Consider the following 15233-nt stretch of genomic DNA (forward strand, 5'->3'; position numbering starts at 1 on the left):
ACGGACAGACAGATACACACGCACACGCACACACACACACGGACAGACAGATACACACACACACACACACACACACACACACACTCACACACCTTCTCTCTCTCTCTCTCTCTCTCTCGGGTCACTCATTCCCTGCAACTCAATGGGCTGTGTTAGGCAGGTTTAAAGCTTGTATTGTTCCTGACCAGCCAACCTGCCGAGCACCCCCCCCCCCCATCTCTCTGCTCAGCCCATTACACTCGGAAAACCACGAGCAAAGCAGGGAAAACAAGAAAGTAACAGAGAGAGGGAGAGGAGACGAAGGGGGGAGAAAAAGAAGAAGAAAAGGGGGTAGGGGATGGGGGGGCTGAAGCCCCCTCACATCTGTCTGGGAACAATGTCAGAGCCTGCCTTTGAGTCAGCGGGGTTAAAAGGAGAGGCAGATCTTGCCGTGAACACTGTTAAATGGTTCAGTGGTTTGACGGTGGCTGATGCTGCAGACAGCACTGCTCCCCTGGGAGCCTTCTTAACCTCCCAGGCATGGCTTATATCAAAATATACCTACCGCCTGCCTCTACCGCAGAAATAAACAATAACGCAGAGGGGAGGGGGGATGGATCTGAGGAGCCATTGGATGCTCATGAAAACAGGATCACTTTTTTTTTGTCTTTTTCCCCTCTGTCATAATTGTCTTGACAATTATGGGTGCGGCATGGGTGCAAGCAAGGGTACTGGGGAAGGGGGTAGGCGATATGGATAAGTATGAAAGCACATTATACATTAACACTCAGGCTACAGCCCTTTGTTCTGGTGGGGGGATATGTGCATTCTGTAGGCTTTTTGTGTGTGTGTGTGTGTGTGTGTGTGTGTGTGTGTGTGTGTGTGTGTGTGTTTAGTGGGGTATTACTACAGTGTGTGTTATTACAGTGTATTATGTATTGTGTGTATTACAGTGTATTAGGTGTGTTATGTGTATTACAATGTTACAGTATTACAGTTACAGTATTACAGCAAAGACAACTGTTACAGTGCATTATGTGTTAATACAGTGTATTATAGTGTGTGTATGCTTTTCTGTAGGCTTTGTGTGTGCTGTGTGGTGTGTGTGTGTGTGTGTGTTTAGTGGGGTATTATTACAGTGTATTAGGTGTTATGTATTGTGAGTATTACAGTGTATTGTGTATTATGTGTATTACAGTGTTACAGTCTTACAGTATTACAGTACAGTCTTACAGTATTACAGCAAAGACAACACTGTTACAGTGTATTATGTGTATTACAGTGTATTGTGTATTATGTGTATTACAGTGTTACAGTACAGTATTACAGTTTTACAGTATTGCAGCAAAGACAACACTGTTACAGTGTATTATGTGTATTACAGTGTATTATGTGTTAATGCAGTGTATTATAGTGTGTGTATGCTTTTCTGTAGGCTTTGTGTGTGTGTGTGTGTGTGTGTGTGTGTGTGTGTGTGTGTGTGTGTGTGTGTGTGTGTGTGTGTGTGTGTGGTATTATTACAACGCAAGACTGTAATTCCAGTTGTAGCCCTCAAAGCTGTGTCGCAGCTGCCTGAAGTCTCTGTCTGTCTCTCTCTCTCTCTCTCTCTCTCTCACCCTAATGCACACCCACCCACCCACACACACACACACACACAGAAACACACACATACCAACAAGGGTAAAAGTGCTCCATTTTACTGTCATTACACAGCACAGGTCCCTCGCTCCCTTCGGAGCCGTGTTCTGCCTCCGGTGCTACATTTGACGGTTTGTTGAGCGGCACGTAGGTGTGTAGCCTCCGCCGCGTTACGTGATCAAACAGCCCAACTGACGCATGGCCAATTATCCTGGCTGCCTCCTCTCATCTCACGTTTAAGGAGGCGGGGGTGGGGGGGTGGCGCGGTGGGGGTGGTAAGAACCAGAGAGAGAGAGAGAGAATGGAAAGAGTGAGAGATGGAGGGATGGAGGAAGGCAGGGATGGAGGGCGGTAAAGAAGCGAGACTGGCGATGTGTTTATAGAAGAATGGCAGATGTAAAAGCACTCTTCTCCCCGTCCCGCGGGGAAGCTGACATATGCACCATTTTGAAAAAAGTAAACAATGGCTCACACACTTTACACTTTGTTTTCGGGGGGGGGGGATCTTTACCCTCAGCAAGCCATAAATAGGCCACTACAAAATAAACAAAGAACGATTGAGGAGAATTGAGTATCAAGACTGACATGCGGTGTGTAGCTCTGTGCAACCTCTTTAGTCCTTAAGCACAAAACCACTGTTTGTTCCCTTGCAGAACACCACATTTTGCACAATGGCAGTGGCACATATTATAAGTTATTTTCATGCGTATATTTTCCCTCTCTTGGAATTCCATTCCACTGTGGAACAAGGTCGAGAGAGTGTTGAACCCTTCTCCTTACGCCTCTGTATGTTTACCCAAAAAATAAAATAAAATAAGTATAAAAAAAGAGGAAGGCTAAGACTGATTATTCTCATTCTTTCCTAACAATTACTGCACAAAGTTCACGGGGCTGAAGGCTTTGTTGCCGCACTGTCTTTGTTATGTTTTAACAAGCATAGTGTTGCATCAATAGAGAATGAGAGAGATTAACAATGAAACAAACCTTGGGCATAGGTGGTACATATTGGCTTGTGGCACACCGTGGAGCAGAATAAGTACAGGGGCAATATCGACTGGCCTAAAAACACAGCAGATGGACCTTGAAAATGGCTTCAACCTTGCGTGGAAGGAGAACCTATCACGGTAACGCATGAAGCATAAGGCAATCATGATTGGAAGGAAAGAAATTCCGGACGACCTATTCTTCCTCTGCTGGGGTATGAAGAAAGTCAGGTACGATGAGCACCTGAAAATGACTCGCATGAGACTTGACCATGCTCTATGGGTTGGAGAAGGAGAGAAAAGACAGCATTTCAGTGGGAAGAAATGTCCTTGAGGATAACAAAATGAGGACTGGAGAGGAATTAGATGGATGGAAGACCCGGATCCTGAGAAATACTGACATGGCTTAAGCAAGAGGTGAGAATGGATGAGGAAAGAAGAGCTACAAAGAACAGTGAAGTTAAAACGTGGAGCCATAATGAGAACAGCCACTAACCTACGGATGCCCTGGACATGGCTGAGTATTTCTTGATCTTGCCGCTGAGTGTGGTGTTGTCTTTTAGGGCCGTCTCGCTCTCTCGCGCCATCATGGAGGCCAGCTCCTGGGCGACAGTGCTAAGGTAGGCCGTGTTGAGGAAACCCAGAATAGTGTGCGGCTCTGCAAGCCGTGAGAGGACATGGAGATCCTCCTTGATGGCCTGGGTCAGGACTGGGGCCACAGAGCGGAGGCCCACACTAAGTCTGCCAAAGCCAGTGTCACTGCCTGAGCTGGAGCTCAGAGCTGAGTGTAGAAGAGCTATCACCGACTGGCTTCTCAGGCCCTGGTGAGATGAAAGCCATGTGGTATTAAGTTGTATATTGTTGTAATGTTACTGAATGAAATACCATCATAGAGATCATTAAACTGTCCACATTGTTGTACTGTTAAACCAGCACATTTTATAGAAATGTGCTGGTTTAAAAAAGGAATATATTGGACTGTATTCAGTGTGGCATCGAAAAACAAAAACAATAAAGTGTCATTATTTTTCACAATTCCACTGTACCTGGTAGTGTGTAAACACCTCGGACTCGGGGTAAAGAAAACACAGTTGTTGCAGACACCGTATCCGTTCACAGACGGAAAGACTGCACAGCCGTCCATGTCCCCGATTGTCTGTGATGCGGGAGGACAGCCGACCCAGCAGGTGGCAGCGCAGCTTAAAACGCACATCATCCCACGCCTCCTGAACCTAAATACACACACATCCCTAAGATGATAAATTACCGTTGAAACCAAAACGTGCTTATTCCAGTACACAATAGGTTGCTGTGTAGGGCAGCTACTTAGCCACTCCGGCATGTAGTTTAAGTCAAACCTAATCTGTCTAATATAAATGGATTTCACTGGTGTGATTTTGAATTCCCAACTGAACTAAACGATACATGGAATTACTGGAATTACTGCATTGTACTGTACCTCTAGGGAGGCATTATCTTTGACAACATGGACCACAGGGATGGAGGACACAGTCTGCTGAGACTTAAGGGAGGAGGAGGAGGGAGTACAAGGGAAGGAAACGCCAAACTGGGAGGATAGATTCAGCAGTAGTTGGAGCGTCGTCTCCTCTCGGCCCTCCTTTCCTGACCTCAGGTACTGTTGCTGGATGGGAGAGGAGATCATAAAAAAAAAGATTTAATAAGTCTGCAGCAGCCATATGCACTTGTTCACTAGCAAGCTGACTCCTACTATCCAAGGTCAAAGTAAATGAAATGAGAAATAACAGATATACAGCTAAATGGCCACTAGGTAATGTTTATACAATAGATGTGAGTAACTGAGAATACTGAGCAATACCCACACATGCTGATACAATTACAATTATTTTATTGTGCTTTTAGTTATTATCATTCTATTTGCCAATCATGTTGCATTGTGTCTATGGGAAAGTCTGAGTTGGTATGGGGTGTATTTTGGCCTTTATTATCATTTATATTGATTCCACTACCATCATCACCGCCACCCTCAAGATATATTACCAAAGCTCGGAAGAATTCCATGAGGTCCTGATGGCCCGTGGTAAGAGGCCTGACACTGTTGGCTGCTCTGAGATTGAACCACTGGAGGCATTCTGTGGGGCTGGGTGGTCGCTCTCCCATCCAAGAATCTCCCATTTTGGCCTGGAGGTCCTTTAGGTTCTGCTCAATACTGAGTGACACGAAGACGTCCAACACAAGTTTGAAAACTCTGGATTAAATATATGGCACAATACATCACCGTAATAAACAACACACACACACACACACACACACACACACACACACACACACACACACACACACACACACACACACACACACACACACACACACACACAATGCTGAAGTCATGTTCTACACTGACCAAACCACTGCACATTTTTCTCCCCCTCTGCCCAAACGTTTCTTTTCCCTCCCTCCCTCGCTCAGATGTGAGAACGGAGAAGACAGATAAGGGAGACCCAACAATAATGAACACAGACATCGATATATCAGAGTGTGTGAGTGTGCACTAAGCGTCTGGTGCCGTGAGTTGTTACGGGCGTCTGCAGACGCCTGCCATACTCTACTCGCCGTCTCATGTCTTACTCTTCATCTAACTACGCTCATCCGCACACACACACACACACACACACACACACACACACACACACACACACACACACACACACACACACACACACACACAAACATGAGCCTTCTGAGTTTAACAAACAGCATCAGCAATTGTGTTTCTACTTTAATGTGACAGATTAGGAATGACATCTTCGGGCCTGTCATGTTTAGTCATTTCCATGCAAATTGATGCATATACACTTGCTTATGCCAGTGTTTCTCTCCAGCCAGTATGAGCAAGTGTGTGACTGCATATGTGTGTGCATATAACTGCATAAAAAATGCATGCATTATATAGTAGTGCATGCACATAATGTATGTTGCACAAGCACAAATATGTTCAAATAATGTGTACGTGTGTATGCACGCATGAGAGAGAAAGAGAGAGAGAGAGAGAGAGAGAGAGAGAGAGAGAGAGAGAGAGAGAGAGAGAGCAAGCGAGAGAGACAGAATGATCACATCTGAACACACCTGCTTAGTGAAGATGTGCATACACAGTGCACACTTATTGTGTGTGTGTGTGTGTGTGTGTGTGTGTGTGTGTGTGTGTGTGTGCATGAGACTGAGCCAAAGTGCTATTTCCCTATCACACAGCTCATCCCCTTCTGCAGGCCTATAAACTACCTCCTGCCTGCTCCCGGGCCATGAACACATCCAGATGTCTTCCAATGGCAACACATTAAATAACCATTCAATCTGACACAGTTTTCTTACAGAGGGGGAAACGCAGGGGGGATAAAATGTTATGGACTTTTACAAACTGCTATCCTCTAGAATGTCAGATGTTCCCTTGCTTATTCTGTCGGTCTTACAATCGTCAAGGATATTGTCCCTATCACACCAATTTTCTGACGGAGATATCCAAGCATGTGTTTGTGTCAATGTGTTCCATGTGTTAGGATTCCATATCAAGAAATGCATGTACAAACGCGCAGTACAGCTCAGACTCAAAGCTTTTTCACTCAACGTTTTTCCTTTATTTTGGCCATATCCACACCGGAAAAGCTTCCGGTGTGGGAAAATGGCAGTGCAAATTCACGTTTGCAGCAGCCTCACCCAGTTCCGGTGTGGGAAGATGGTGGTGTGAACTTATGTTTGCGGTACCATCCGTGCAGTGTCTTTGTCCACGTCTGCGTCTAAGTTTGAGTCGTCTTCATTTGATGGCTGGGAGTGCTTGGTCTGCTGTGTCCTGTGGGCCCAGGGACCATGGCCCTGGGCCCACAGGGCAAAGAGGAAACACCGAGAGCAGTCTGACAGGATTCAGAAGCGGGGCAGGCTAAGCCAACTGCTAGCCCATGCAGACCAGCAGTTCCGATAACAACGAGGGCGGTCTGGCGGCGGCCTCGCCTAGCAGTGACTGTGTTTTCAGTGTCATTGTGTGGAGGGCGGGGAGGTGTATCAAAGGTGTCTGGCTGGGGGAGCTGGCATTGGATCGGCTGGGGGAGCTCGGTCTGCTGCGTCCGGTGGGCCCAGGGACCATGGCCCTGCCGGAGCTGCGCCTGAGGAGGAAACACGGAGGGCGGTCTGACAGGACGTGAAAGCGGGGCAGGCTAAGCTAACTGCTAGCCCATGCAGACCAGCAGTTCCGACAGTCAACCTGCGTTCGTTGTCTTTTGTCGTTTGGATATACGTGTTCTTGTAATTTTCTGATATGTGTTTTTGTCTTTGTGTTGCACCGCTGTGGGCTGGGGAAAACGATATTTCATTTCATTTCCTGTACGCAAGTACAGGAAATGAAATAAATACAGTGTTCCTGATTCCTGATTCCCAGTTAGTGTTTTTCGTCTGTGTACATATGTGCACACATGTTGATGCATGCAAGGCATAGCAAAGAGCCCACTGTTACTTGTGATGGGCTGTGCTGGTGCACAATACTTGCCCAGAGCTAACTCACTGTGAAACACAGCTCCATCTAGATCCAAACACAACCAGCATGTCTCAGAATGCCGTCTACAAAATTGACAGACACATAAACAACACAAAAGGATTTGTTCAAATGACGCTTTGTCTATGTGACCTCCATCTGTCTTTCTTCCAAGGAGAATGAAGTTTTACCAATCTGGGTACATCACTGATGCCACTGATGAACTCCACACAGACTGTAACAGCCACGACCCTCTTTCCCTCTGGTTACAACTTGCTCTAGACGAAACAAACATTTTAATGAAAAGCGACAGAAAGGTGATGAATTATACTTCAAGCCAAGTATTCGGCGGTATGCCATGTCTTCTGATGAAATCGCTATGTTGATGTGAACGCCGGTGCAGTGTGTCTGTTTATTGTACGTCATAAACTTGAATGTGTATTCTGGGCTCCACCCCAGGACTTAACATTGACAGCGGGTTTTAAACGGTCTTCCATCTGTATCTCGCTTCGATCCGACTCTCAGGAGCTCATTTAAAGAAGAAGAAAAAAAAGAAGGTGAATTTACGAAACGTGTACTGCAGATACGAATTTGACTGCTTATCCGTGGTTATTCTGTTCAGGCAGGCAGGCTTAACAACACCTTACTCCCATTCCTTTTTATTGCTGAAGCCAGATGTTAATCCAACTTTTTACATCAGGACTCAAATGAGAAATATCGTCTTGTTCTTGGACTTGGGCAAATTGTACGCTGTGGACACAACGGAGGTAAACTGCGGATCAGTTTTTGCTTCCTAAGCACGTCTAGCTGTACATCACAGGAACAGGGAGCGTTTTCTCTTTAGATCTCACAAATTGACTCCATCTCCATTCCTCTACACCCTCTGTGTTCGCTGCGTCCGGTGGGCCCAAGGACCGAGGCCCCTGCCCGGAGCTGCACCCACAGAGGAAACACCGAGGGCGGTCTGACAGGACAAGGAAGCGGGGCAGGCTAAGCTTACTGCTAGCCCATGCAGACCGGCAGTTCCGACAGCCATCCTGGCTAAGGGGACCAGATTTTCAGAATCCCAAACCGGGACACTAAAAAGTGCACCGCACGTTCATGCACGTGCACACGCATATGCACGCGCTCACAAGCTTGTCTGACGCGCCAGACATGATGGGGGATGGATGTTGATAACCAGGACATTTTACTATCTTACAGATATTTGTCGGGACTCAGGACACCCAGTTTGAAACCGGGACAATCCCGGACAAACCAGGACGTCTGGTCACCCTAATCCTGGCTGGCATTCGTTCTCCTGGACGGTGATTTTTAAAAAAAAATTTTTTTTAGTTTGGATATATGTGTTCTTGTAGTTTTTGGATGTGTTTTTGTCTTTGTGTTGCACTGCTGTGGGCTGGGGGAAACGGCATTCCGTTTCAAATAAAGTGTTCCTGATTCCTGTTCCTGATTCCTCACTATTGTCTTCACCGACTATGAAAATGCACCCTAAGACCTACGGCAAAAACCACACTTTTACCTGCCTGCTGCAGATAACTTTCAAACACTTCCTCCATCTCTTTCCCTTCCTCTGAAACAATCTTGCTCACCTAAGTCTCTTTTCTTTTCTATCCTTTCAATTACCCCTCCTTAGAGTCCTGCGCTGTAAGTTATAAAGTCAGCGCGGATGGTCTGTGTCAGAAGTCCATCCAGCTTCTCTACAATGTTTTGACCTTTTGCCCGCCAGTGTGAGAGCTACCAGCAGCCTAATCAACTTGGCAGGATTAGCTGTGGACCTGATGACTTCCACCGCCAAGCGCTCAGACACCATGGAGAGATAGAGACAGAAAGAGAATGAGGGGTGAAAAAAGGGGGGGGAGAAGTGCGCAGAAAACAGAGGACTCAGAGAAAATAAAACCATTTAAACTTCCAAAGTGAACACGACAATGGACAACCCAGTAATGGCAAAAACACTGAGTTAGAAACTCAACAAAAGACTTGAAGAATAAGAGCGGAGGCAGAGGAAACTGTATGTGAAGGTTTCTTTAGGCCCCTTGACAAACATGTCAATCATACCACCCTAAAAACACACACACGTGCGCGCACACACAAACACACACACACACACACACATGCACACATACACACGCACACCTCCGAAATAAGATCTAATTGTTTTTCAGCGCTGTCTAGCTAGACAGTCGACACCGCAAACCCCGCGCCCCCACCTCCACCACCGCGGAGAGAGAAAGGGAGCAACCGGAGGTCTTTCATTAGATATGATGGCACATTTCACAGCTCCCTGACTTACAGAAACCCAATCCCGCGATTAGTCAGCGCTTTGACGTTATCTTAAGTTCCTTGTCAGAATTAATTTAGTGTGGGTGGGCTGCTGTGGGGCTGTCTGTCTGTCGCGCTCCGCTCCGCTCACCCCCACCCCCCACCCCCGCTTGCCTACGGAGGAGACGACAGGGCCAGGGAGATCTCTTTCAAATAAGAACCAGCTCCGGTCGGTGCCAAACCAGTCGCCTGAAAACCAGATATCTGCTCCATGAAAGGGGCCCATTCTGCGAGGGGACGAGGAGTGAACGGGCTTGAATGAACAAGCTGAAAACAGATCCCTCTCTGACCCGATCTGTGGCCCACTTAGTGCTCTCAGCCCTCAGCCCCCAGCCACCCAACGACACTGGAGACCAGATACAGCCGATTAACTAACCTAACACACATGTCACAAACAGCTAGACACAGCCAACTACATATTGTAGGGATTAGAGAACTGTATATTTCAGTAAAAAAAAGAAAAGGAAAAAAGGAAGCCTATATATTTTACATTAGTAAGCCTATTCCAACTCCACCTGTTCACAAAGACGGAGGCAAAAAAGTGTGCACATGCCTCCCGCACATGCAAACACAAGGACACACACTTAAACACCCATGCACACTCACACGCAATCAAATTTTGAAGCACTAATGTACACTCATCAAGATCGGCAGGCGACTAGTGAGACCTCTTTGCCTTGTGAAACCGGAGGCATGTCTGCAGTCTGCAGGCCTGCACTGACACTTCATTAGAGGACTTTTCCTCCTGCCCTCACCCCCCCCCCCCCCACACACATTTGGTCCTACTCCAGCCCCGTGCCATGCCACTGTCCCATCTGATGAAAACTAATGGATTACAGCATTTCAATTTGGGGGAGCCGGCTCCGTTGTCAGCCTATCTTAATCTCCTTCAATTAGGGAGCAGCGCTTAGGCAAATCTCTGACATCTGATAGCTGGGAGCAGGCCAGTCACTCTGACCCATAAACAGGTTGAAGTCCTTCATGGTGGAGGGCAGCTAACTCTCTCTTTCTCTCTCTGTCCCCCTCTCTCTATCTCTTTCTCCCCACAACATAATCCTTCACTCCCCTACTTCCCTTTCCTCTCTCCTTCCATTTTTTGTAATTTGTCCCAGACACCGATAAATCAGTGCACACAGGTGAGTGAGGCATGTGTGCGTGTGTATGTGTGTGTCACCAAACCACCCTGTTTGAGGCAAGAAAGACCAGCCAAGCTCACCTTAGATGCCTGTCTCCTTACAGAATGAGGACTACTGTCTTAAAACCATCTCGGATGAAGTATGCCATAGACCCACAGAGACACTGACCTGCGATCCCCCATGGCAAGAGGAGGACCGCCTTATTTTTAGCCCCATTCTCTATTATCCGGACCCTTTGTTCTCATAATGGTTATCCCTCTCCCATCTGCAGGAACACAAAATAACCCTTTAATGCTTAGAGAGCAGAAAAATGGCCTGGCCTTCAGTAATAAGCCTTGAATTACCTACCCAAGGGTTTTCGTTTCAAGATGTGGAATCTTCAATTATTTTGTTCCCATTTAGAAGGGAGGAAGAAAGAGAAAGATGGAAGAAAGAGAGAAGGAAAGAAAGGAGGAAGGTGGAAAAAAATGAAGGGATGGGATCCAAACACTAATGGTGCCAGAGTGAGGCTTTGTTCACTTTCCACATTTAGTCTATTTCTCATCATCTGCCCTTGCCCCTTACACTGCCACAAAGAATAAAAGACCCGAACTATTGATTTTTTTCCTCCAATATCTCTCTCTCTCTCTCTCTCCTCTCTGCAGATATATATATTCTTTCAGTGTCACTGTCAGTGATGACCTAAATATAGAAGATTATTAGAAGTGTGCTATATATATATACGTATATACTACTACACTACTACTACTACTACTACTACTTTCGGCTGCTCCCGTTAGGGGTCGCCACAGCGGATCATCCATTTCAATCTCTTCCTGTCCTCTGCATCTTCCTCTGTCACCTCAGCCACCTGCATGTCCTCCCTCACCACATCCATAAACCTCCTCTTTGGCCTTCCTCTTCTCTGGCATACTCGTTCCTAATACTCATTCCTAATCCTGTCCTTCTTCGTCACTCCCAATGAAAATCTTAGCATCTTCAACTCTGCCACCTCCAGCTCCGCCTCCTGTCTTTTCATCAGTGCCACTGTCTCCAAACCATATAACATAGCTGGTCTCACAACCATCTTGTAAACCTTCCCTTTAACTCTTGCTGGTACCCTTCTGTCACAAGTCACTCCTGGTACTCCTCTCCACCCACTCCACCCTGCCTGAACTCTCTTCTTCACCTTTCTTCTGCACTCCCCGTTACTTTGCACAGCTGACCCCAAGTATTTAAACTCATACGCCTTCATCACCTATATATATATATAGGTGATGAAGGCGTATGAGTTTATATATATATATAGACATTAGCAGCTGATGATTGCGCAACACACGAAACAGGCCTGTACTGCTATGTATTATTAAAACGTTTTTCCTGCATCTGTATTGATATATATATCCAACCTTGGGGATTGTCCCGGGTCATCCTGTGTGGAGTTTGCATGTTCTCCCTGTGTCTGCGTGGGTTTCCTCTGGGGGCTCTGGTTTCCTCCCACAGTCCAAAGACATGTAGGTCAGGTGAATCGGACATAATAAATTGTCCCTAGGTATGAATGTGCGTGTGTGTGTGTGTGAGTGTCGGCCCTGTGTGATGGTCTGGCGGCCTGTCCAGGGTGTCTCCCTACCTGCCACCCAATGACTGCTGGGATAGGCTCCAGCATCCCTGCGACCCTGAGAGCAGGATAAGCGGTTCGGAAAATGGATGGAATGAATATTTTAAGACAGATGTAGGAAAAAACTTTTAATTCATATCAGAACAAGCCTGTTTCATGCGCCATGCACACGTGCCAGTGCAATGCGTGGCACATGTGTCAGTGCAATGCGTGGCACATGTGTCAGTACAATGTGTGGTGCACGAAACAGGCTTGTTCTGATATGAATTAAAGTTGATTTTCTAAATCTATCTTAATATTCTGCTCCTCATTTGTTGAGCACTCTTACCAACACCATTGATGGTTTCCAGAAAAACAAACAAACAAAAAACTCACATATATATATATATAAAGATAGATGTAGGAAAAAAAAACTTTAATGCATTTCAGTACAAGCTTGTTTCGTGTGTCATGCACCACATTGGCAGCTGATGAGGATGAAAAAAATGTTATATATGTATATATTGTATATGTATAAATAATACTATGATTCAAGTAAATTCTTTATGAGACAGTACAAGCCTGTTCCATGCCATACGCAATCATCAGCTGTCAATAAAGTTACACAGGAAAGGACATACCATTAACTGCCCCATCATGCACATCACGTGCACAGCATCCAATGGGGAAAGGAGAGGTGCCTACATTCAAAAATTCAAAAACACGTGATCGCGAACGGTCCAGTGGGGGGTGGGGGAATGGGGGGGTGGTATTTGTCTATTGGCATGATTTATTTATAATTACAAAATAGATGCTTTATCTATGTCTGCAACTGCTGGCCAATTCAGGCACCTCTCCCTTCCCCACTGGACATTGTGCACGTGATGTGCATGATGAGGCAGTTAATGGTATGGTCTTTCCTGTGTAGCTTTATTGACAGCTGATGACTGCTTATAGCATGAAACAGGCTTGTATTGTCTCATAAAGAATTCACTTGAATCACTGGAGTATTTTGCTCCTTATTTGTTGAGCACTTTCCCTATCGTTGAGTGTTTCTTTTAACAAAGATATTATATATATATATATAGCGCTAGCACACTACTGAGATTCTTCTATATTGTAGTCATCACTGACAGTGCAACTTCAGGTGGTTACAGGATTTTTCCTTTGTCATATAATCTTATTATCTTATGGCCATTTTGTTTCTTTCATTGTTGTTAGTGGCACTTGACGTAAGACCTATACTGTAAATTTTGGGTCAACAAATATTTGATCTTATCTTTTTTTCATCCAAGTTGTTAAAATGTCAGAATTAACTATATATACTGTTTTATACATGTTCCGAATATAACGGCTCCCTGAGGCTTCGGTCGTTTCATTGAGCTGTATTTAAGATTCATTGTAATAAGTGCCCAATGAATAATGTCAACTGGAAGATAAATTGAGATTGATAAACTTTCAAACTAAATGAGTGTGTACCATGGCTGTACACACTTCTTAATCATAACTGAGGTTTTCAGAGCAAAGCTTGCTTTGCTTCGGAGCTTTGCTTTTGGTGTAAAGTGCCCTTTTAAAGTCGAGACACATTTTATTAGAAAAATTAAAGGGCAGGGCGTCCGGGTGGCATAGCAGTCTATTCCGTTGCCTACCAACACGGGGATCAGTGGTTTGAATCTCCGTGTTACCTCCGGCTCGGTCGGGCGTCCCTACAGATACAATTGGCCGTGTCTGCGGGTGGGAAGCCGGACGTGGGTATGTGTCCTGGTCGCTGCATTAGCGCCTCCTCTGGTCGGTCAGGGCACCTGTTCAGGGGGGAGGGGAAACTGGGGGGGATTAGCATGGTCCTCACATGTGCTACGTCCCCCTGGTGAAACTCCCCACTGTCAGGTGAAAAGAAGCGGCTGGCGACTACACATGTATCGGAGGAGGCATGTGGTAGTCTGCAGCCCTCCCCGGATCAGCAGATGGGGTGGAGCAGTGACCACGCCAGCTCAAAAGAGTTGTGTAATTGGCCGGATACATTTGGGAAGGGGGGGGGGGTCCAAAAAATTACAGGGCAATAAAAAAATCTCTAAAGATCTTGGAAATTTTTTTTTATTCGAGATGCATACGTGTGGTAAAAAGCAAAGCTTTATCTTTATGTATAATCAAAATGTCCTGACTGAAAAAAGTTAATATTTTTCCCCATTTATTTTCCAATAAAAGCTGTTTGTAGAGGCTAAGTTTTCTCACAAAAGAAATACATAGAAAGTACACCTGAATATTAAGTTCACTTTTGAAATGGGTCTGTGATATCTAGGAAAAAAAAGGAAAAAACAAAACCTTAATATCTCTGTCAAATCCTCGAAAAGGCTGGAATACTGTATCAGAGACTGATTTGAAACGCGCGAGTATGCACACACGGACACACACACGCACGCACACACACACATCACACAGGTACAAACATTTAAAAGGGCAATAATACAGGCCTTGCTCTAGAAAATTTGCAGTACTGTTACTGTAAATCTGTTGGTGCAAACAGGCCAGGATGCAATGGTGTAATATCAGCAGTTTGCTAGCCAGAGGTCTGACCATGGCACGATTTCCATTTCATGGAAGATCAGCCCCTTGGACTCACCTGCAGGAATTGAGTTTGAGCTTCTCCTCCGTGTCTTGGAGCAGCTGCTGGATGTCCAGCTCATTGGACAGCCCAGGAACCAGCAGCTCTACAAAAGCATGGTCATAAGGGAAGTCCCCAGGCCACTCCATACTCTGCTCCTGAGACAGAGTCCTGGTGAGAGATATCTTATTAGGGAAAGAGAAAACTCCACTGAGCAGCACTAAAATCAGCATTCATGACACCTGCCAATTCATCAGATATAGGAAAAAAAAGATGTTTAACTAATTATGCATTTAAATAACACCGAATACAACTGATTAATTTTGCTCGTTGCTTTGATCATCTAATTCTTCATCAAAACACACAAACACCTGCAAAACTCCAGTTATGTGCCTGTCTATCAACACACAAAAAGACATGCATGTGTGTATGCAACACACACACACACACATATACACACACACACACACACACACACACACACACACCTCATGAGTCT

At 45.5% G+C, this 15233-nt stretch overlaps 1 protein-coding gene across 1 annotated transcript in view; it reads right to left on the reverse strand.

Moving 5' to 3' along the window:
- The window catches only part of kiaa0825 (KIAA0825 ortholog), a 67827-nt gene extending 52944 nt beyond the window's left edge, over positions 1-14883 (reverse strand). The window contains exons 1-5 of the mRNA XM_056294183.1: positions 14753-14883; positions 4620-4788; positions 4060-4242; positions 3647-3832; positions 3097-3421 (exon numbers count right to left, since the gene is read on the reverse strand). Coding sequence (XP_056150158.1) covers positions 3097-3421; positions 3647-3832; positions 4060-4242; positions 4620-4788; positions 14753-14883 — 994 coding nt within the window. The remainder of the gene's footprint in view (positions 1-3096; positions 3422-3646; positions 3833-4059; positions 4243-4619; positions 4789-14752) is intronic.
- Positions 14884-15233: the final 350 nt, after the last annotated feature.

The sequence above is a fragment of the Lampris incognitus genome, chromosome 1 (assembly GCF_029633865.1).
Source record: "Lampris incognitus isolate fLamInc1 chromosome 1, fLamInc1.hap2, whole genome shotgun sequence".
Taxonomy (NCBI): domain Eukaryota; kingdom Metazoa; phylum Chordata; class Actinopteri; order Lampriformes; family Lampridae; genus Lampris; species Lampris incognitus.